The 22,232-nt window shown below is 42.8% G+C and overlaps 1 protein-coding gene across 1 annotated transcript in view; it reads right to left on the bottom strand.

Moving 5' to 3' along the window:
• Positions 1-22,232, bottom strand: part of LOC115370310 (protein Shroom2-like) — a 28,429-nt gene that overhangs the window by 6,000 nt on the left and 197 nt on the right. Inside the window, exons 2-8 of the mRNA XM_030067286.1 lie at positions 12,425-12,529; positions 11,993-12,010; positions 10,769-10,891; positions 8,139-10,479; positions 7,782-7,864; positions 4,188-4,841; positions 1,364-1,915 (exon numbers count right to left, since the gene is read on the bottom strand). Coding sequence (XP_029923146.1) covers positions 1,364-1,915; positions 4,188-4,841; positions 7,782-7,864; positions 8,139-10,479; positions 10,769-10,891; positions 11,993-12,010; positions 12,425-12,519 — 3,866 coding nt within the window. The 5' untranslated portion in view covers positions 12,520-12,529. The remainder of the gene's footprint in view (positions 1-1,363; positions 1,916-4,187; positions 4,842-7,781; positions 7,865-8,138; positions 10,480-10,768; positions 10,892-11,992; positions 12,011-12,424; positions 12,530-22,232) is intronic.

Below are 22,232 nucleotides of genomic sequence, written 5' to 3'. Positions count from 1 at the left end.
CAACTAGTCCCATTTTGATAAGACTTGGAGGGCTGATGCATTATGGCAGTGCGCTGTGGCATTTAAAAAATGATATAATTCAACGAGATATAACAGAAGGTCAAGATTTCAACCTTGAAATGCCCAAGCTGTGACACCAGCAGTCCAATTTTGATCAACCTTGAAACATTTGTATGGTATTTTGCTGATGACCATACAGCAATTTAAACCTTGAAAATAAATTAGTGAAAAAATTCCTTCAAGACCTGACAATTCAATTTTGTTGACATTTTTTAGAAATTCCCAGTTGTTCGTATCCATTACAAATCAAATGTCTTCTCAATTTCTGTACAGAGACCATTAAACTGAGCAAGGTTTGAAATATAACTCTTTGTCTGTACACGAACATATCTGAGGTGACTCATGCCTGGTCCATTTCAAATCTGAAAAAGACAACAAAAGCATCTATTATGTATTCAAAGTTGTGGTTTCTCTATGGGACAAGAAAGGATGGCAATTTACCACGAGCCAAGCAGCCCAAGGTTTACAACAACTAACAAAGGAAGTCAAGGATATTCAGAATATTGTTTTATATTCAAAATAGCTGATTTTTACAAATGAAATAGTGAAAGAGGCTGGTAGTTTTAAGCACTTCTCCTCTGTGAACAGCTGATAAAAATGTTGAGTTTCCTGCCCCGGATATAAGCTCTGACAAAGCAGAAATCTACATGATTTCCTTCTAGTTTTCACTTGTAGAAAATCTTATGCAAAAGACAAAGACGGTACCCGCACACAGAGTTGTTTTAAGGCCCTCTAATATTTATCGCAGTGTTCTGACCTCTAATACAAAAGGTGTTTATCTTGCAAAAACCCAAGCAAAGGACGTGACAAGCTTATAGTGCACAGTGAGGCCAAAATGTAATGCAGCATCTGACCAGCAGAGAGCAGGCTGGAGAAAGCCTGAATGAACTGAGCACACAAACTACCTCAACACTGACCAGCTCAAGGCAGGGAGGAAGACTCGGGTGGGGAAATAGTTCCATCCCCAAATCGAAATCTAATAATCTCAGATAATCTAACATTAACTGGCAGTCGGTATTCTAAAAATCAAGTTGGCTAAAGAAATAATTAAAGTCAGTTGTGGAGTGAACCAGCCAGTAAAGTGCTCCTGCCTCAATAATACTCATAACTTTATCGACTCACACTAGAATCAACCAAAAAATGACATAAACTAAGCAATAAATGGAGCTGCAGGATCTGGTGTACAACAATCTAGACCCATTTGATGAGAGTTTTGGCTTTTTTGCGTTGCAAGAGATGTGCATGTCTTCCTGCATCACTGTGTTCCTCCAAATGACCATCCACAGTATGGTATCTAACCCACCTTTCATCAGCGCTCCTGGGTGATGAGGTGGGCTGTCTGGAGCCGGCGGAGGTCTTCCTGCGCTGGTGGGCCCCCTCCAGTATCTGCTCCTCCTGGGGGAAGAGCCCCTCCATCAGGTCCATGGTGGTCTTCCTGCCGCTCTGGTCCAGGATGTCAGCCAGGGATTTGTCTTTCCCCATGATGTCCCTGGCCAGCTCCTCCCTCTTGGCGTCCTCCTGAGCCCCTGCCGCTGAGGTGGCTGTGTTTGTGGAGGCGCCGTCAACCCCCCTCTGAGCGGACAACGAAGCCTGACCCGGGTCCGCGGCCTCATGCTGGGCCCCGGCCCTCTGCGTCCCCTGGCGTGTGTAGACACTGAACAGGGAGGAGGCGTGATGCTCCGGGGAGCCCAGGGTGGAGATCTGAGGAGGGGCGAGCGGCTCGAAGACGGAGGACGCCTCGCTGTTTTGAGCCAGGTAGGCCCGGCCCTCCCGCTCCGAGCTGCTCTCAGCATGGACGATCTTCACCGGGACTTTCCTCACTGGACTGCTCAAATCCATCGCTTCATTCTCTGACCTGGGCAGGGACAGGTGGCATTATAATAATACAATAATGACTTCATTTTCCTTTCAAACTTTGGCTACAAAGTGCTTCCCAAACAAGGGACAGAATAACAGCAAGCAGAGCCAATCAGCAAATAACATTACAAATAAAACAGTTAAAATTAAGTGATAAAAGACAAAACAAACTGATGCACAACTCAAACATCTTGCATAGAAGCTGTAAATTGTAAATCTGTAAAGTGCAAACATCTCATATCCTGTAAATCTGGCAATGAAGATGTTTCTTACATTTATGTACTTCATTATCGTCTCTGTCTGCCCTATTCTTGTCTAAATGCTAGTCTTTGCTGCTGCAATCATCCAGTCTCCCCACAGGGATCACTAAACGTTTCATCTAATCTAATAAAGGCATAGCAATATTATTTCAAAAATGGAAACTAGAAAGTACTTAGTGTGAAATATGTCAGTAAACGTATAAAACTATGATGTGAAAATGTGAGTAAAACAAGCTGGTTTGTGGGGAACATAAAGAAGCTCCACACTCTGATGTTTAATAGAATTAAAGTAAGTGCCTTGCTTGAGGGTAGTTGTTGGAGAAGTAAAAACGATTTCTTAATCACGTTCCCTTCCAACAACCAAGAGTCTTAATACAAATAAGAGTACAGCCTAATAATTTGTATAGGGGGAAATGGGCTAAGATGCACCACATTTTACAATTTGTAACAAACAATAATCACTTTTTGTACTTGAAGTTTGTTTGCCATCTGTGGAAGCACAATATTACATAAAATGACATTTTTGCTTGATTCAATGAGTTTAGTCCTTGTGTTGGTAAAATATGAAAAACCTTTATTTTTGTCCTTTTGTGAATCTCCCTCCTGTCTTCTCAGACAACAGTCCACTTTTTCCTCGATCATATTCCGACAAAAAAAAAACACTTTTTTTTTTTTTTTTTAGGAAAACACATTGTCTATCACAGATGTAGGGAAATTAATTGTTAAGATTATTTAATCAATGTTTCTTTATGTATGACAAGGGGTGGCTCATTTTACCCTGTTCTTCCCCAGGTGTTTAGTTAAGTTCAGGTCTGATTACTGCTGGCAGCGGGCATGTATGCTGTTTCTAGGACAGCAGAATTCATTGTCAGACATCTGGAGGAGAATTTACATTGTAGGCACTGAGCTGCAGCTCTCAAACAGACTGAGCTTGTTCTGCTCCTGTACATATTGTATGTCAAATTCCTCACCACAAGTAACGTACAGTAAACAGTGCAGAATTGATAGCCGCAGTTGCAAACCTGAAAAACGTAAAATCTCATTGATTTTCATGTATTAGCTTTTCTTAAAAGGCTGCATGCTCCTTAATAGGTCGAGAATATTGCACCACTTTGGTCTCATGAACTCTGTCGAATCCCATTAGATATACTCAAAAAATATATGCTGGGCCTTTATTAAAAGTTTCTGAGATGCAGGGATTTCACTGGGCAGTGGCAAAATACTCCTGGTTCCCGAAATAAATCATATCTGGCAGAGAGGTGCTCAGTCAGGAAATAAAAACTTATGAGAAAAAGTTGCTTTTATTTCTTTCTTTCTTTCTCTCTCTCTCTGTCTCTCTCTCTCTTTTTTTTTTAATAAACACGGGAGCTGCAGGCTGTCCCGCTACAGGGAGCGCACTGACTCAACCGTTTGTAATTAAAGGACGGCTCATAGAGCTGCAGTGGAAACCAAAGGTCATAGCAGCCGTATGGGCTGTACAAAATTACAGCCTCATCCCTCACACTCCCATCCATGAAAAACAGAATTCCAATACAATTCGTCTCAGAGCAGATTGATTTAAAATTGATTCCAGCTGAATGGGAGCACAATCAAGCTGTTCCCATTCCCATTGGACATTTTAGGCATTTACAGTAGCTGCCACTCTCATCCTGTGCAACTTTCCAGTGACTGTTACAGTAGAAAAACCTTTGGCAAACTTTATGTTTCTGAGATGTCATAATCACCTAAAGTGTTTTTAAGGTCTGATGTTTCCACATTTTGTTTTTTCTCACCTGAAAAAATGAGCAATTTGCCTCTCTTCTTTCTGTGTTTTGTAATTTGTCACGTCTCTGCCATGATTTTTCACTTGACTAAATTAACCTAAAGCTATTACTTAAAGCCTCTTAAATGAGTACAGGGCCTCGCCGCAAAATGGTTGCTCAGGTAAACAAAGAGCGGAAGCTTTACGTAATGGTGAGGGTAATAACTGAGGAGAGAGAAGACCTGAAGTGCTTCCCCTAAGCTGCTTACCTGGACGGGGAGTCATCCTGCATGGACGCGGCTGGCGGTTTGTCTGTGAGTCTCAGGGGCGCGAACTGCGGCGAGGGGGATCGCACTCGCTCCGAGGAAATGGACAGGCCGACTGTCCTGGAGGAGAACGTGGACGAAGACGAGGTGCTGGAAGGTGGCTGCTCCCTCTCCTCTCTTTCCGCATCTCCTTTACTCATGTCTGGGCCGGACGTCCTGCCGAAGCAAGGCGAGCCGGATGGGGCGGGACCCACGGAGGAGCCACAGCCCTGGGCAGTCGCATGGCGCTGGGTGTCTGGCTGGGGGCCGGGGCCGGAGCCGGACAGGGGCTGGAGCGCTGCCGGCTCTGCCTGGGCGCCGGCGAGGAATTCCTGGGAGGAGGATGTGGTTTCTGGACCTAAATGGGGCCTGGGCGGCGGCAGGAGGCCCTTGGTCTGGGGAGGCTGGGCTGGGTGCTGGGAACCAGGGCTGGGGCTGTAGCTGGGAGGGCCCGGGGAGAGAGTGGTGAGGGAGAGGTTGGCAGCATCTGGTTTGGTCCTGTGGTCAGGGAGGCCCGGGAGTGGGACGTCCCTGTCGCTCCTGGGAATTGACAGGGCAGGTTGTGGGCAGTGGTCAGGCTGGCCTGGTGGGTATTGCACCCTGCTCTCAGCCTTTCCCCTGGAAGACAAGACAAAGGGCAAGACACACTTTTATTAGCCACTAAGGCGAGATTTGTCTTGGACAGAAAGAAAGGGGCTGCACCTTACACTGCAAACATAAAACAAAAACATTTTGGCACTGAGTACACATTGATAAGATGGTGACCTGTGCAAATGCAGCACCAAAATGAGAAAAAGAGACCACATCTGTAGTCATCCATATCTGCCGCCTGCATTCTGACATTAGTTTCCAAAGTTTTTTCATATGATTATTACTTTATTACTAAGTTCAGGTGTCTGCATTGTCACCCATGCATTCAATATCGTTCATATTCACTCCAACCAGACAAGTAAAGTGCATATTTAGTGCTTGTTGTTCAGTAGTTTAATTGACAGCAGACTTGGAAAAGCTTGGATTTGTCATAATTACAGTCGGGCAGGAGAACAAGCATTTGGTCAGAAGTGATTTTCCTGGTGAGCCCAACCACGGCTTCCTGGACAACTCTCCTGTGTCGAAAAACAAGTCAATTTTGGCTTTTACTCCACAACAGCAGTCTGGGGAAAAATATTGCTACCTGTAATTCAGTGATCAGTATCTGGAAAAGACAGATGTTCCTACACTGGTCTAACAAACAAACAAACCAGTAAGAATGTGAAGTAGTAGTGACAGCAATACTGTATTCATTAACCCTTTCATTTTATAACCTTGGAATTATAAGATTATTTCTGATGATTTGGATAAAAATCAGTTTTTTCAGAGAACCCAGCTGATCTTGTGACTTTATGGTCTCACCTAGAGGCCAAATTATTTTCTATGTTACGTGATTGTGCTGAGTCATACTTTCAATTTGGAGCCAATTCACATGAAATAAAATGTGTCTAACACTTTAATCAGGTTCCTCATCAGACATAAATCAAAGATACATGATCACTGATCATTTTGTCAAACAATGACTTACACCACTTTTTCTCTTAGCATACAATTTGAATTTATTTTGGAATAATACTGGCGCTTCTTCCAAAAGGTGGATCTCAGTTTGTTACTACTGTATGTGCACAAAAAAAGAATCCACCTTGGCATGTCATGTGCCAAGTTTAATAAAAGCTCTTTCCATGGTGAAAGGACCACTATGTCCTTTCTGCTATTGGTGGATGGGTTTATTTGAGCCCCATTAGTGACTTCCATGCCTATCGCCTTGACGAGGTAAGAGGCTTTGGGGGAGCACTGGCTGCGTAAACGTGAGTGTGTGTTTCAGTCAGTCCATGCAACCTGAGCCACAGGTGTGACAGCCAAAGAGAGAGATTGGATTACACGTGAGACAGAGACAGAGCCAAGGCTGGGCTGCACACTGCCTTGACTAACAATCTGTGACACTTCAATAATAATAAACGTCCCTTTTGCTTCTGTCTTTCATTTGGAATAGCACAACAGCGATTCAACCTCTATCCATAAAAGCTTTTACATTTGCTGTTCCTGACACCAGGGGTTGGGTAGGTCTTTTCCAGGAAAATTCCTCTGCTACAGGAAACAATAAATGTTCACATTTCTGGCAAAAGTGACAGCATTTTGTTTGCAATAAATACAAAATCGACTAAAGGAACAGAAATGAGAAAAAAAGACAACCAAGATTCCAAGCGGAGGCAGTTGTTGATCATTTTGTGGCCCCACCCAGCAGGTTAAGAGGAGTGAGGAGTTAGTACTCAGTGGTGGTATACAACAAGTTTTTCAAGGATTAGGAATCGCCACAACCATGAGAGGTCCTTGAGCATACAGTCACAACTGTGTACAAAAAATATTAGGCTGATGGGCCCAGTAGTATGCAAGATTAGCTGCAGACAGATAAACACACAGAAAGATATGCATAACTAAACACATGGTCCCCTCCAGGCTGCTGCCAGTAGGAGATAAAAAAAAAAAAAATCTTATGGGCTACCTCAAAATTAAAAACATAATCTTATGGACTGCCACTTTAGTATTGATCATCTTAAAAGCATAACCAGGGTGGGGAACTTTATCTGCATGCCACAGGACATGGAAAATTCACCTCGGACTCAAAATGATCTTAGATCACCTGGCAAAGTGGCTGGTGATGTAGACAAACTTTGCAGCCACAACTAGCAATTTACTGATATTTTACTGTAATAATTTAATTTACTGTATAATGGTTGAAATGCTAATCTGGCACATCATCACCCACTAATGACGTGTGGGAACAGGCCAGTAACACTAGGAGAGAGGAAATATGTGAAAAATTTGCATTGCTGAATGACAAGGTTGCCAAAATTGTTTTTTTGTTCTTTGTGCTGAAAGCAGTGCTGAAATTTCAGAAAAATGTCACATAGGTGATAAGTGACTGGTCTTTGTCAACACAAGCACAAGGATAAAGTGATACACTTCCCGCCTGCCATTATTCCCTTGTTATTACGCACACACTTATGTAAATCTGGGTGTCGTTTACCACAGACGTCAACAGCAATAAGAGCGTCTTAGAGATACTGCTCACCTCAACATGAGCTCCAACAATAGGAGACAAGAGTTAGACAGAGATTTAATACGACAGAGAGAGATTGTAACATTTCAGCCAAGGAAAACTGAAATGGGAAACTGAGATCTGCTCTGTTCTATCAACACAGAAATCCAACCTCTCACCAACCAACTACATTCCACATTCACATTAAACATCACAGGCATTTACTGACGTTAAAGAGCAACTTGCAACTGAGTGAGCACGTACAGATTCACTGTTTTACTGAAGGACACATGGGGGTTGATGGACACATTGAAACGTGTAGAGATCAAATCTGTGACCCTTCGCCTACAAGACAAACTCTCTAACCTCTCAGTCACCCTGTCACTCATCAGCTTTGTCTCACCCATAAGACTTGGATTTTTTTCTTCACTATTTTCCCCGAGTGTTACATGTTTTATATGTGAAAATAAAGTAAGCATAAATGTTACCTGGTGGAGTAATTGCTCTGCTGGCCGAGTCTTGGTTCTGTACATGGGTTGTGAACAGGGTCTCGCCAAGGTTCAGGAAGATTCTGGAATGGAAAGGAAATGCTGATTACTATAAAACTATAAAATGTAGATACATTTTTTGGGGGAAATGCTTATAATATACCATATAACATTAAACATAATCCATAGTGAGTTTTATTTCATGCTAACAATACCTCTAATATGGCACAACAAAATGGAAAATCCTTACAAATGCTACTTTTTTGAAAAAAAGGACAAAAAACAAAAAAACATATGCAATTCTCTTCTTTAAATATTGGTTATCAACATATAAATATAGACATGGGTGGGACTCACCTGTGCATAGAAGTCTGCAGAGGGAGAAGAGCGAGATCTCTCATGGATGCAGACAGCCTTCTCCTCGGGATCTGCGTCTAAAATGTTCTCTGCCGAGTGATACCTCCCTTGTGTCTTGACCTCCGATGGCTTCCTCTGTTTGCTCCATGTGGCCTGGTACTCAGCAAAAGTGCCTAGCCTCTGTTGCTCTAGCAAGGTTTGCTTATGCCCAGGGCCGGGTTGGTTGGAGTCTGAGCCTGAGTGACTCTTCTGAAGATCGCCAGAGAGAGCCCGCGTTTTGGGCTTGCCTGTTTCACTAAGGTCTGTGCTTGAGCTTGGCTGTCCAGGCTTAGCCACCGGTCTAGAAAATGCCGGTTTAGCCTCAAAGAACTTCCTTCGCTCTCCAAAAGATCCTGTCTGAGGCTCCCCTTCAACTCCTACCTTGTCTATCTTGTCTGGCTCTGAGAATGAGTGCATTCTCTTTGCCAGGGGGAAGCGCTTACGCCCTCCGATGCGGGATAGCTGGCCATTAGAGGGTTTTGTTGCAGGGGCTTCCATTCCAAGTGGTTCTAGGTCTCGCCTCTGAAAAGAGGTGGCTTGGAGGACCCTGGCCTGTGCCTCCTTCAGGTGGTCCTTGTAGGTGTTGGAGAAGGAGACACCAGAGGATGCAGACGTCTCCATGGACCTCCATTCCTCAGCCTCCTCCTCCTCACCGCTGCAGGTCAGGGTGGCAGCACTGCGACTCTTCTGCAGCTGGGCACGCTTCTGCTGGATCTCATTGCGGAGGGCGGTGGCATATCGGTCACTCCGACGACCTGCTTTTCCAGCACTGGTGGCTGTTGAGTCTCCTGCATCGTGCATGGAAGTGCTGCTTGAGTTGTTAGTGCCCAACTGCCTCTCCACGAGGCTTCGACTTTCCTGTGTGAGGGAATGAAGTAAGGGCGTCTTCAGAGGTGATATTCGGTGGTCTTCTTGGGGAATCCATGGGTCCTGGTGCCTTGGAAGACTGACCTTATGTTCATTACTGTGATGAGTTGGGGAGTATCTTTTGATGTCATTTGAATGTCCCTCACCTCTCTTTGGGCCGTCCTCTGGGCTGCTACTATGAGTAGATGCAGACAGTTCAGAAGCTGGGTGGTTGTATAATAGACCATTCCCCAACTGTGAATGTCCATTACGCTCTTTCCTGTCATCATAAGGCAGCTGGGACTGAGGTAGAGAGTACTTTGTCTTATTATTGGTCTTCAATGAACTTGGGAAGCTCCTGTCATTGTTGCTCATCCAGTGGGTTTTGCCCTCTGTTTTGCCCTGCCTGGCCTGGTGCTCAGCTGTCTGGCCTGGCTGCTTTGATGCAATAGAGTAGTATTTTTTGTGGCCCCCATTTTCTGGGTTTTGGTTTGCTGCAGAGCCCGTGATGGATGCTGTTGAGTGCCTGACCTGTTTGCGGCTGGAGGCATTGGTGGGGAGATCCTGAAGGCTACGATAGTAGCTTCCTACGCTCTGAGGCTTGCTTGAAGGAACCGTCCTAGTATGCATATAGAGGGGGCTTTCATCACTGTATTGCCTCTGGTGGTTGGGCAGATTAGCAAAATGAGACTGGGTTTGTCTCACATCGTTGCTGGACAAGGAGAAGAGTTTGTTGGGGTGCAGCTGGTTGTGGTTGTGGTCAGCTGGCTTACTGGAGTGTAAGAGGTCTTTGGTTTGCAGGGGGTTGAAGCTACGTCTGACCTCAGAGCTTGAGGTACAGTGGGATCTGAAAATGTTCTGGTCATTAGCTTCATTCAGTCTATCCACAACTCGGCCATGGCTCTTTGTTTGACCACTCTGCCCTTCAGAGTAAGGGAACACCTTAGTGGCAGCAAAACTGTCACTTCGCAGGGGAGGAGGTGGTGGAGGAGGAGACTGGGCCTTCTTCTTTTCTGGCACCTGCCACACTGGGCCACCACTGGGTCTGCCTGCACTGGAGGCCCTAGACAGATGCTGCTCCTCCACACGAGGCCCTTCCCAGCCTCCATTACCCAGAGTTGGCTGTAGGTACCTGGGACGCTCGCCCTGCCTTTGCCCCTCACTCTGCAGGCCCTTAAAGAAAATGTTTTCAGTACTGGTGCCCTTCCTGCTTGACAGGCAAGGGTCAGGAGCAGGAGGGCTGGAACTACTGGAGAAACAGCTGAACCCAGCATCTCTTTTGCCTACTCCTCCACAGAGTGGGTCGGGGGTGCCGGTGTATTTAGTGGGGGAGAGTCGGCCTGGTGGGTAGGGATGAGAAGGATGCTCCATTCTCTCCATGTTATTCACTGAGCTGAACTGGCTGGACAGCTGACGCAGGTTGCTCTGGTCCCCTTGGCTAGACAATTCTTTGGACCTGGTTAAATAAAATCAGAAACTGGAATTGATCATCTTCATATTGAAGAGAAAACCTGCCCTTAAATCAAATGTTTAGTTGGAAAGAAAATCTGCAGACTATGAGACAACACTTCATTATGGCATGGAGTCATCTTGAATCTAGACTAGAGAGCATTCTAACTACCATAATTCTCCAGGTAGCTACTGAATTTGTTAATCCACCATCTCTTGTGGCTAGTGAAAGGAATGTTAATTGAAAGCATGGTATTCTGACATTTTGACAGGCTAAACTAGGCTGTGAGGCTCACCTTGCTTCATGTTTTGGCTGCCAGATGGGTGCTGGGGTGGCCTCTCTCCCGGCGGGCTCTGACTCCTCTTCTGTCAGCTTGGAGGAGTGCCAGGAATGGGGCCGCGAGACCGGCTCATTCTTTCTGTAGGGGAGGAAGGGAAGGGAAACACTTTACACAACGGTATGGAAGAATTTGGGGAACATTTTGCGTCATAGATTTAGTTTAGCAGGGTCTTCCCAGATGTTTTCATGCCAGGATGCTGCCTGAACAAGCCATTTCATAAGATTCTGTCCAGTGAACACCTGTCTCTGAGGATTTTTTTGTACTTAAAATTAAACTACTGTAGTTTGGCCGGTTTGTAGTATATAACCTAATTAAAACATTACTTCATCATACAGTAATCGAGGACCTCTATAATCACCTCAAACATTACATTTTGAACCAAACTACACAACAATGAGCAGAAATTGTAATCATACTAAATCATGCAGATTATACAAAATCTGTAAGTCCATAGTTTTAAAGAGGTACAATAATTCTCCAGTGATATTTCAGTAGTTTCAATCCCGCAAACCAAGGCAATGTTCGGAGAGCCACATTTCAAAGTTATTCATTCTCCATTAGAGAAGTCTTCTAAGGTCAACACTCACTCACCCACTTCATTGGCTACTTTCAAACTTTTATTAACTTTTGGGACAGTTACATTTTAAAGGGAATAAACTGTATATTTTGGACACAGGCCATGTAACAGAGTATCAGATAACAACATGAATGTCGGCTATGGCTTTTTGGAATCAAATTGTTCAATTCTGCAATAACAGATGAGTGTTTAATGTGACCTACTTATTTAAACCTGAGAATTCTTCATTTTCCTAAATCCTTACTTTCTTGACTAGATTTCAAGTTTTAATCTTTGGTGTCCAATATGATATAGATTGGTAGTGGCTGGGCAACTAGGCCATATCAAGATCATCCTTCACATTAACAAATATGTTGAGTAACAGCTAATTTAGAGCATCTTACGTGTAAGGGGGCCAAATTCATATTTTTCTATGCTGACTTGTAAATGATCATGTTCATTTTTTCAGATTTTTTCAGACCATGCATACCTAAGAATCCTGAAAATATTCCTTCTGGGAAACAGAGCTCTGAAATTCCAGCTGGTCTTTCACTGCCCTATCAATCTGCCAAACAATGTCATTACTGTACAATCCATTTTCTAAACACTAATCGTTCACATACCCCTTGAAGCGGTTCTTCCTGGAAAGCATGTTGGAAAGAAGAAATACACGCATTCGTTCAATCATACAGCTCAATTCAACACAAAATATAAAACCAGAGAGAAAAAGACATAAGAGACAGCAATCCCCACCATTACATGGACTGAAAACAACAAAAATGAGCAAACAAGACACAGGACACAAGATAAAAAACTACCACAAGCTTGAGGAACTCATATGATATGCAACTTAAAAGACACACATGTACACACACATTGATTTACTATTTTAACTGCACACATTCACGTAAGGAGCACAACTATGAGCACAGGGCACAATGTCCAAATCCAAGACTACAGGGCACCTGGGTTCACCAAACACAAACACAAACACAGCAGGCCCAAGGCTGACTGACGGGGAAGGTTTGGGAGTGGAGGCTTGCATCCTGTGGTACCTCATAGAGCTTCGTAAAATCTTGGTGAGAAAGCTCCTGGCCACATGAACCTCATTTTCTGATGGCATCGTGTGGGGCGACACGATGTCGACCATTTTCCCCTTCCTGGGCGGCAAATGAGGAAGGGAGATACATCGGCATCAAACGATAATTTAGTTTTGTTTCAAAGCTCTTCGGTTATAATCTGAAGAAAATGGCACCTTGTCTTAAAAAGTGATCGATAGCACTAAATCAATTATCCTTTTTTTTTTTTTTTAAAGGAATAGGCAACCATGTACCATGAAGTGTCAAAATATGCAGGTTTTCATTTCACATATGTAAATCCAAACCTTAAATCTTGCATTGCAGATTTATCATTCATCCTTATATCTTTCACTAAAAGATAACGTCATTAATGCTTTTGAAAGAACAGGGATAATCATTATTTCTGTGCACTTGTTTCTTATGGTTTGCATCAACAAGGATCCTGTAGTGTTTCCCTTAAGAAAGACGATGAACCTTTGCCGCCTCACGCACGATAAGTCACTCTGAATTAGACAGAGCTTCAGCCAAATGCCTACAACATAAACAACAACGAGGAAGATATGAATCATTGAGGCTCCGTTCAGAGATCCCTGTTTTGGGTTAAAACTGTACGGTGATCTTGTTTCCTAAACCATGATTACACAGGCTCCTGTTAACAAAGCACTGAGAGACCTAATATCCAAGAAATCCAGGAAATAAGCCCCACCAGGCTCACCGAATAATGCCTTCAATCTGTCCTGTGGGTAGCAGATCAGAAACACATGCAATGTGACCTCTGCAGAAGAGGACGTGGAGGACGTGGAGCACGGGGCCACAGAGCGGTGTGGCAGTTTAGACCCCCGACCAAAGCAAACCAACCCCAACGGCAATTTGTACACAATGTCCACAACATGAAGCTTGTCAGAACCACTTTACACTGAGAGTTCAGTAACCACATGAATTAAACATGAAAAACAATAAAGTTAAACACCTTTGCTGACAACTACCATGAACACTGATGAGACATGACATTCTTAGTTATCAAACCTGTGTTAATGCCTTTATTCGTGTTTAATTCCTCTTAGTAAATGCCTCAATTAGATAGATAGATAGATAGATTTACTTTATTGATCCCAAACTGGGAAATTCTCAAAAAAAAAAAAAAAAAAAAACTGGGAATTTCTCAATTGACCCTAGTTAAAGGTGCACTGTGTAAAATTTGCAGAGGGTCAATACATGTCAGGATATTGAGACTGCAGAGACAAAAAAAATAAAACAAAACAAAACAGCCATAAACATGTGACTTGATGGTTGAGTCTATATGGTTCTCATTATCAGCCCAGCTCACTGTTAAAGTAAGCGCTGACTCAGCGTTTTTTTTTTTTTTTTTTGTCAGTTCAGTCTGAAGGATTCTCACTTATATTCAAGCCTTGTCAAGTTTGCATAGTGCATTTTTAATTAATGTTTAATGTAATTTAAAGAGTCAGCAGTTTGGTCTCTATATTACAACGTGTACTGTGGTCACTGTAGGGAGAAAAAATAAATAAATACACAGCTGGAGCAGCTCGTATATTTACAATTTTGATTTGATTTGATTTGATTTTGAGTTTTTTCTGGTAAATTTCTGACTTTATAATCTCCAAAATTTAGTTTTTTTCTTGTAAATATATCATTGATATATACTGTTCATACTTATATATTTTATATTTACATTTCTTTTTTTCTTTTTATTTATTTATTTATTTATTTTTTACCTTGTTTTATTTATTTATTTAGGCTTATACTGGGACCTGAGTTCTAATTTCGTACCACTAACGTGTAAATGTGAGCTGGTATGACAATAAAGTTCCTTGAATCCTTGAATTTTAATTTCAAAGAATCAATTTCAAGTTTTTTTTCTCATAAATTTACATTTTTATTCTTGAAAATTTTGAGTTTCTTTCTCAGAATATTACCCTCCCTACCCCAGCTGCTTAATTTTTTTCTCTCTACAGTGACCCTAACACGCCGTCATACTACTGCTTTATTGAACGCTATTCAAAAAGCCCAGTAATAGCACAGCGGTTAAAACCCAGTCTTTTGGATTCATATATGACCCTGCAGTCTCCCTCTTCGCCGTCCTGCTGCCTAAACAAGCAGACAAAATACTAGGAGTGCTCACTCTACTAGTAAGCAAGTAAATGTCGTAAATTATACACGTCTTAGGTGCAAAGATGCATCATCCCTCCAAGTGACATCAGAATCAGACACGCGGTGTAGCATTTAAGAGTGTTTCAAAGTGATAAAAGTTAAATTCTATATAGATGTTGGACAAAAACACAAGGCATGCATGGAGTCGGACGCAGGAAGACATCAACAGCACTTTGCCCTGGTTGTTAAGGAGATCCTGTGACACTTGGCTCGCGGGCCAGGCTCTCGAGGCGCCACACACCAGTTGAGTGAGACAGGGATGTTCCACAGCCATATGGCCGAGGTCAAACGCAACATGCTGCAGACGGAGTTTAGCCTCTTATCTGTTTCCATTAGAAAAATGAGACCAGTCATTCAGCCCAGTTCACAGTCTGCTGCCCTCACATCCCCGCTTCATTCAGTTATTTGAACACAGGGAAATAGGACAAATGATCAAGATGAGGTTTCACACTTAAGTGAAATATCCACCTACTGGAGCAAAATAAAAAGAAATAAATAGCACTTGAAGATCATTAGATTAGCTCCGTTTCTGAAAAGCGTTTACGGCAAAGGGAGATAACTCAAAATGACATCTTATACGCAGCTCAAATACAGTTTTACAAGAATTAGAACCAAAGATACAATACAAAAAATCAATATTAATACCCATTCCAAAACTCAGCTATTTGGGATATTCGGGATACTGTGTCTGAGTTCAAACGCTGGACCGACATGAACCATCACTGTCAGGCGCTCTTATTGGACCCTCGAGCCTGCCAGCCCACGACGGAGACGGTGCATTCCTTAGCCACAGGAATGCAGGGAGGTATTTTTCCCTGCCATACCGTCGCTTCAAGTGGGACATCTACGCTGGCCATCTCCCAGAGGTCAAGGCAATTTGCTCTGAGAGAAGGAGACCCGAAACTCTCCATATCAGTGTAGTGGAATACAGGAAGTGAGCCTACCTTTCTCTGCCTGTATGTCCCCTGTGTACCTTTTGCCCCCCTGACGTTGATTTAATTACCAGCTCTTCTTTTGTGTATGATCCTTGTGTGTACATGATTAAATCTGATAGCTGTGGCTGTGACCTTTGCATTCCTCACTAATGCTTGCTTATAATTTATTGATTTAGTAACTCTTGTACTCGCGTACTGGAGAAAAGCAACTAAATGGCTAGAATGTAAAATACTTATCCACACATTTGTCTCGTTTTTTGGTCTAAATCTTTGTTTCTCTGCTGCTCGTCCCAGAAATCACCTGTCAATCAAGCAGTGTGGCCGGGACTTGGATTTTCTGTCGATGGAGTTTCTCTTTTTCTGTGTCTATTCAGTCCTGGAGGCTGCCACTGCTCATGTGAACTACACTGTTTCATCCAAACCAACCAAAAACACATCACTTCCCATGCAGCAGGAAAGAGCTGCCAGACACTGAGCGGGTGCATCCCAATTCTGTTTATCCCTTCCCTTTTCCCCGATCTCGCTTGAAAGCATCACATAGATCAAGGAAAAGTTGCAGGGCGAATCAAAAGGAAAAACCTCAACACATCATGAAGTCAACATGATACTGGCAAGACTGTTCCAACAGGAAAAAAAAAGACTTGTGTTTCCTTGCTGGAGGGAAGCAAGGAAAGAGCTAACTGCCTCGTTTCCATCTTGAAATCGACAATTTGGGCAAAAATAGTTCCAGGTCACATCCATTCTCAGGGAGGGTTCCTTGGTCTTTAAAGAATTCAGAGGCACCACCAGTGATTAGAGCAGGAAATGGAAAACCTTTCTTCAACTGAATATGAGTTAAGTCAGTGTTTTGGTATAGCATTTGGCAGGAGAGATTAATTTACGGTGCATGGATGTGTCTTGAATTATTACTTAACTTATATGGCTTCACTTCCGCTGCCTATCAGAGGCAGAAACGGAGAGCGACAGACGTAAAGTGAGAGCGTTGTGCTGCAGCCTGCAAACAAGAAGTCGCCACAATGGAAATGCAAATGTCCCTTTTCTAAAGCGCGAGGGTCTATTGTCAGGGGATACAGCTGGTCCGTCACAGATATTCACAGGGGAGGAGATGGAGAGAGTGAGATGCCATAGTTACTCCCAGGCAAAACAACAGGACTCTGGTTTCACTGAATATAGGCCTCGCTCATTCAGTGAAAACCCTAAACATGAAATTGCCGCAAAGCTGACCTACTTTTATTGTGAGTGTAACAGTCAACATGAGTGACAGTGGCAGTCTTACTTTTGTATGGCCCTGAATCAGATATTAGCGATCAGCTGACATTAACAAGCTCATTAAAACCCACTTAGTAAAATCCAACCCCTGACAGGCCATTTTTTCATAATACTAAAGAGGATAAGGCCAAATTAACTATCAGTTAAATGCCAGTTAAAAAAAAAAAAAATCACAGGAATAAGACACAAGAAATGTGTGACAAAGGCAAAAAAAATGTAACTCACCAACTATTTCAAACTTTTTTCAAAGTCCTCGCACGGCTCAAGACAAAAACCTCAGCGGTCTTCCCTTTCAAAAGATGTGCCGCTGGTTAAAAAGGCGCCTTCCACTCAACTCGTCCGCTACAAAGTTGTTTGAGAAACACGTCCAAGGACACAAGGAGACTCGCTTTAAAACACCATAACTCTCACCAAGCTGACAGAGATGAGCGCTGTGAGGAATCTGGCACCTCCATGACTTTTAGAGCGCCGGCAGAAGCCCCTTCCGCCCCCTTCCTCGCATGAACACAGAGCTCAGTAACACACACACACACACTCTCTCTCACACACACTCCACCTTGTGCTGGTGTAGGAGATTTCCTTGGGGATTACCGAGGGGGGATTTGAGATGAGGGGGTGGAGTTATTGTCCTGCCCTGCGCCCTTGCTGTAATCTAGTGTTTGGGCTGTTGGGGCCTGGGATGGAGCACTGTGTGCTGAGAATGTAAAGTCAGTAGCACGAAAACACCAGGCTGATGGCACGCTCAAGGTAACATAACAGGAATTACGTCCAAATGTCAGAATTATGTCAGAGATTCCAAAATAAAAGCAGCTCCATCATTAAAAAATGGCACCATCACTTATAATGTGGTTAAACGATTTATGGAGTAAGATCTCAGCATTATAAGTTTGCAATTGCAATTTGATATAGTGTGAAGATACTGGTTCTAAAAGGTGTATGAGATTGTACATTAAATTAATTTATGTAAGATTTCATATCTGTGGGGGGAGTTTTTCGATCACTACCAGGTGATTAGCTGTAAAGTTGGCCACATCTTATTTCCAAATACTATAGATATGTTCACCCCACACTGTTAAACACACTTTTCACTGTGTGTTTAAAGGAATACTCCAATATATTGGGCAAAATACCCTTTTTCTGAATTATCAAAACTGAGACAAGATGTTTAATACCATTTTCACCTCTGTACGTCCAGTGGCTCAGCTCATATGGCTGTATTTCAAATCCACATGATATGCTGTGTAAATAAGACAGCCTCGGAGTTGCTGTGAGGTTTAATTTTTCACTTTGACAGAGCCAGGCTAATGACTCCTATAGACTTCAAGTCTTTATGCTAAGCTAACATGAACCAAACAGGAACTGAACCACTGGAAATACTGTGGGGAAAATGGTATCAAACATCTTGTCTCAGTCTGGGGAAGTTGGAAAAAGGCTATTTTGGCCCATAATGATGGAGTCTTCCTTTAAGTGATCAGCTCACAGGCCATCACGAAGCTTGACCCCTGTGGCCACTAATAGTGAGCTGTTTAATCGAATACAACAAAAAGAAGTGTGAGTGGATCTGATCTCAGACCGCGTCCGAGCGGGGAAATTCAAATCACTGTTTTTCCCTTCTATCCACGCTACACTGCCATACTGTTTCCACACCGTTTGAGAACGTCTTCCAAAAACTGTCCACACTGCAGCACCCCAAAACACAAATTCTACCCTAAAATGCGCAAGCCGTTGCTAGATCACATGTCAATCTTACGGCATCGTTTTCAGAAAGTGCCGTTTCCCTTGCAACACGGAAACACCAGTCTGAAGTTTTTGAAAAGCTCAGTTTTCACGGTCAGAAAAACGCCGGCTCAGTGTGGATGGAAGGCTGAGATGGAGTGTAAAAGGAGGTGCTGTTAAAACCAAATCAACATGAGGATGGGATTAACAAAAGCAGATTACACAAAAATTACCGGCATTAAAATAATATAAAATAATACACTATTCGCATTTTACTGATGAATAAACTTGGAGATTTTAGTTTAAAGATGCAGAATTTTCTTGGGGGTGGTTTGGAGCTGAGCACCCCCCACCCCAACATGACTCACTTCAACATATAATGCTCATGAAGTGACTTGGAGCCACATGACGACAAGCTTTCTCCTAAACGTGGTGACTCAAGTATTTCACAGCTTTCGCGTGGCCACACCTTCTCTGTAAGCAGTGTGTCCACACACTGAGCGGTGTGTGTGTTTGTCAGTGTTCTTATCACAGCCGCACCAGACCAAATTCCTAGTTTGTGAAAAAAAAAAAAAAAAAAAAAATGACCCTGTTATACAGACAACATGGTTTTATAGGTCTTAACTGATGATCATGAGGGAGGAAAGAGTGAATAAAATTAATCCGACAACCTGAAAGATTCTGATTAGTTTGACTTAATTTAAAGGTGCATTCTGTAGCGTTTTGAAACACACATTCAATACCGTTACATTAATTGTGATACCTGATGTAATTACACACCTATGAGATCTGGAAGCTTCCATATCACTTAAGGGTATTGTTTTTAATCAAATTAAGATTTTCCATGTTTACTATTATACATACACCTTAAGGAATTGGTCCACAGCAGCTATTGATCCAGTTCATATATTTGGTGAACATTAAGGACAAAAGAAACAAGGATTTTTTTGGGATTCAGGTGACATACCAGTCAGTTTTGTTAACTTTTTACACAAAGCTCTGTCTATCAGATTGTAATACTTGGGAAATTCCATAACAGCAATAGCCTACTTTAGCTGGGCACTGGCCTGATATCCGATACTCTGTGTTGGTACCGGTACATTCCATCACGACTCACCCCCCGCTATATTTCACAAGCCCTTTTCTGTTGAAGATCTAATTTGGTGTCCTTGTTGGGAAACAGAGTACAGATAGAAATTCTTTGGCCTGGGCCCACGTCTGTTTTGAGAGATACCAGCCCAATGTCAGAGGCGGGACGGGGGGGAGGAAACTGCTCGGTGGATTGTTTGGATGAAAAGTCAGAAACTCCTCCACTGAGGGCAAGAGAGGCTTCAGGCCTGCGAGCTCTCACTTTCAAACACAAATCATGTGTCTGCTTAGAGAACACGCACATGTCCACTGAGGTATTACTGGCCTTACACGTCGTGGTGGACAAAAATCTGATCAATCCAAAATGGAGAAATCGCCTAAACTGGATTTTTCTACCATTCTAGCCAACTGGACTCTTGGATTTCATTGCAACATATTCTAAAAAATCCATAATCTGATATCTTTAACTTGCTCCTCAAAACCCAATACGTTCCATCTTATTGGTTTAACTGACTTTGAATTTTGCATATGTTTTTACTGTAATCTCAATGGCATTGTAAATGAGGAAAACCTCATGTCATGTCATTCGAGAATAAATGGGTGATTGTTTTTTTTAACGTTGTCAGGTATCCAGTCATCATTAGGAAATGGTTTGCTAGAAGTTAAAGGCAGGGGAAGTGGAAGTGGCTGGTGAATTTGGGATTTGACCACTCATCGCGGCCAGTGGCAGAGATTTAACAGAGGCCTAAACTCAGATTATGTTTCTATCCACATGTACATGTTTAATTAAAAAAAAAAAAAATAAATAAATAAATAAATAAAATAATAGGTATTGTGCTATCACACAATCACTTTATCTACTTATTTAAGCAGGAAGTCTCTTGAGATACACTATCTTTTCTACAGAGGAGTCAGCAGAGGCAAGACAACATCATCATCATCAACTAAAACAGTCGCCGTCAAACAAAGCAAACGAGCAAATTAAATCCTTCCAGCAACAAAAGCTGATAACCAGGGAGAGTCTTGTCTTTTAGAACTAGAACTGGTGATTCATTTCCTGTTTGCAAAGGTCATAGTTCACCCACCTTCTTATTTACCTCTACACCACTGACAGGTGGACAAAGGAAATGACCATGTCCCTGCCTGGCCTGCGTCTCTCCATCTCCAGCCATTCCTCGCTCGCTCGCTCACTCTTAGAAATCAGAAATCGCCGGCTGAAAGGGCCGGCGGCCTGTGACACATAGTGCTGATTCACCAGCTTGCCGGCGAGCCCAAACAGTCAGCCTGCTGGCGGCTCTCGCCCCGCTGAGCCCGGCCAGCCAGCTAAACAGGACGACACAATAGAAAGTGCCGGCGTAATCACAGCTGGGCTTATCGTTGTGTCACCGGCTGCCCCGCCGCAAAAATATGGGCCAGTTGGAGCGGAGGGGAATGAAATGTGGTGTAGAGAAAAAAGCAAAAAAGCTGTGACACCTGAAGATGAGCGGGACCGGGAACATCTGGAGAGGCAGATGGCCGCCCACCCAGAGTTATTCGCATTTGAGTTTCTCTCTATATTTTAGTTATTCATTCAATTTAAGTGCATTCTAGAGTTTTCTTTTCATTGACTGAGCAGGTGAGGTGGCTCACAGTGTCTCAGTTGAAAAATGTGTGTTTTAGTGGTTTGTTTTGGTGTCTAAATGCTGTTTTTCTTCCTGCCAATACTACAATCTAAGAGGAAATGGTGAATAATTGGTATAAAAACTACTTTGTTTGGCATAAAAATGATAAAATTGGAAGATATTGAATGTTGTTGCAAAATATATGAACCCCATTCACTGAACGCAGGTGGTGACTCTGTTAGATAACTGAGTGAATGCCATTTTCAGCGTGTGGTTTCTCCTACTTTTAGATGTAGGAAGAGAAATGAATGGCAAGTGTTTATGAAAGTTAATCTCTTTGTGGATAAAAAATGTGCCCTGGTCGTTTTAGGAAGTAAATGTCATACCAAAGCACAGCAGATACTTGGTGTTAATGTGTCAACTATCACCTCGCAGCAGATTATGTGTCGCTTTTTCACCTGCTGTACTAGAAAAGTGTGTGTGTGCGGAACAAAAGACAACAGGTTAAACAGCTGGAACAGAGATGGCTCAACACTTTTGAAAGAAACCTTCGAAATTCACACACCGCATCACGGCGACAGTTGAAGAAGTTACACACACACACACACACACACACACACACACAATGCAAACAGACTGGCATCAACTTGAGACAACACACCTTCATTTGAGTCATCCTTCACCAGTTTTCAACCACAGTGTCAGCGCCAACAAACAAATCCTCGGCTCCTAAGATTAATATTTCCCTTCCGGCGCGTTCTCACGTTGGCTAAATTTACAGCCGATCCTTTGAGAAAGCGGGTCACTGACTCACATGCACCTATTTCCAGGCCAAGTGGATGCCAAAAAAAAGAAAAGAAAAAAAAAAAAAAAGCCCAACCTGTGCTATCTCAACCTCATTTCCAGCTCCAGCTTCCTGATCTAACCCAGCTTGTCAGATGATTGAATCACAGCAGATGAAATAAATAAGAGAAACACTTAGAAAGAGGGAGTGAGGAGGAGGAG

This window comes from Myripristis murdjan, chromosome 2 (assembly GCF_902150065.1).
Source record: "Myripristis murdjan chromosome 2, fMyrMur1.1, whole genome shotgun sequence".
NCBI classification, from domain to species: domain Eukaryota; kingdom Metazoa; phylum Chordata; class Actinopteri; order Holocentriformes; family Holocentridae; genus Myripristis; species Myripristis murdjan.
This window is presented reverse-complemented; position numbering and strand designations above follow the sequence as displayed.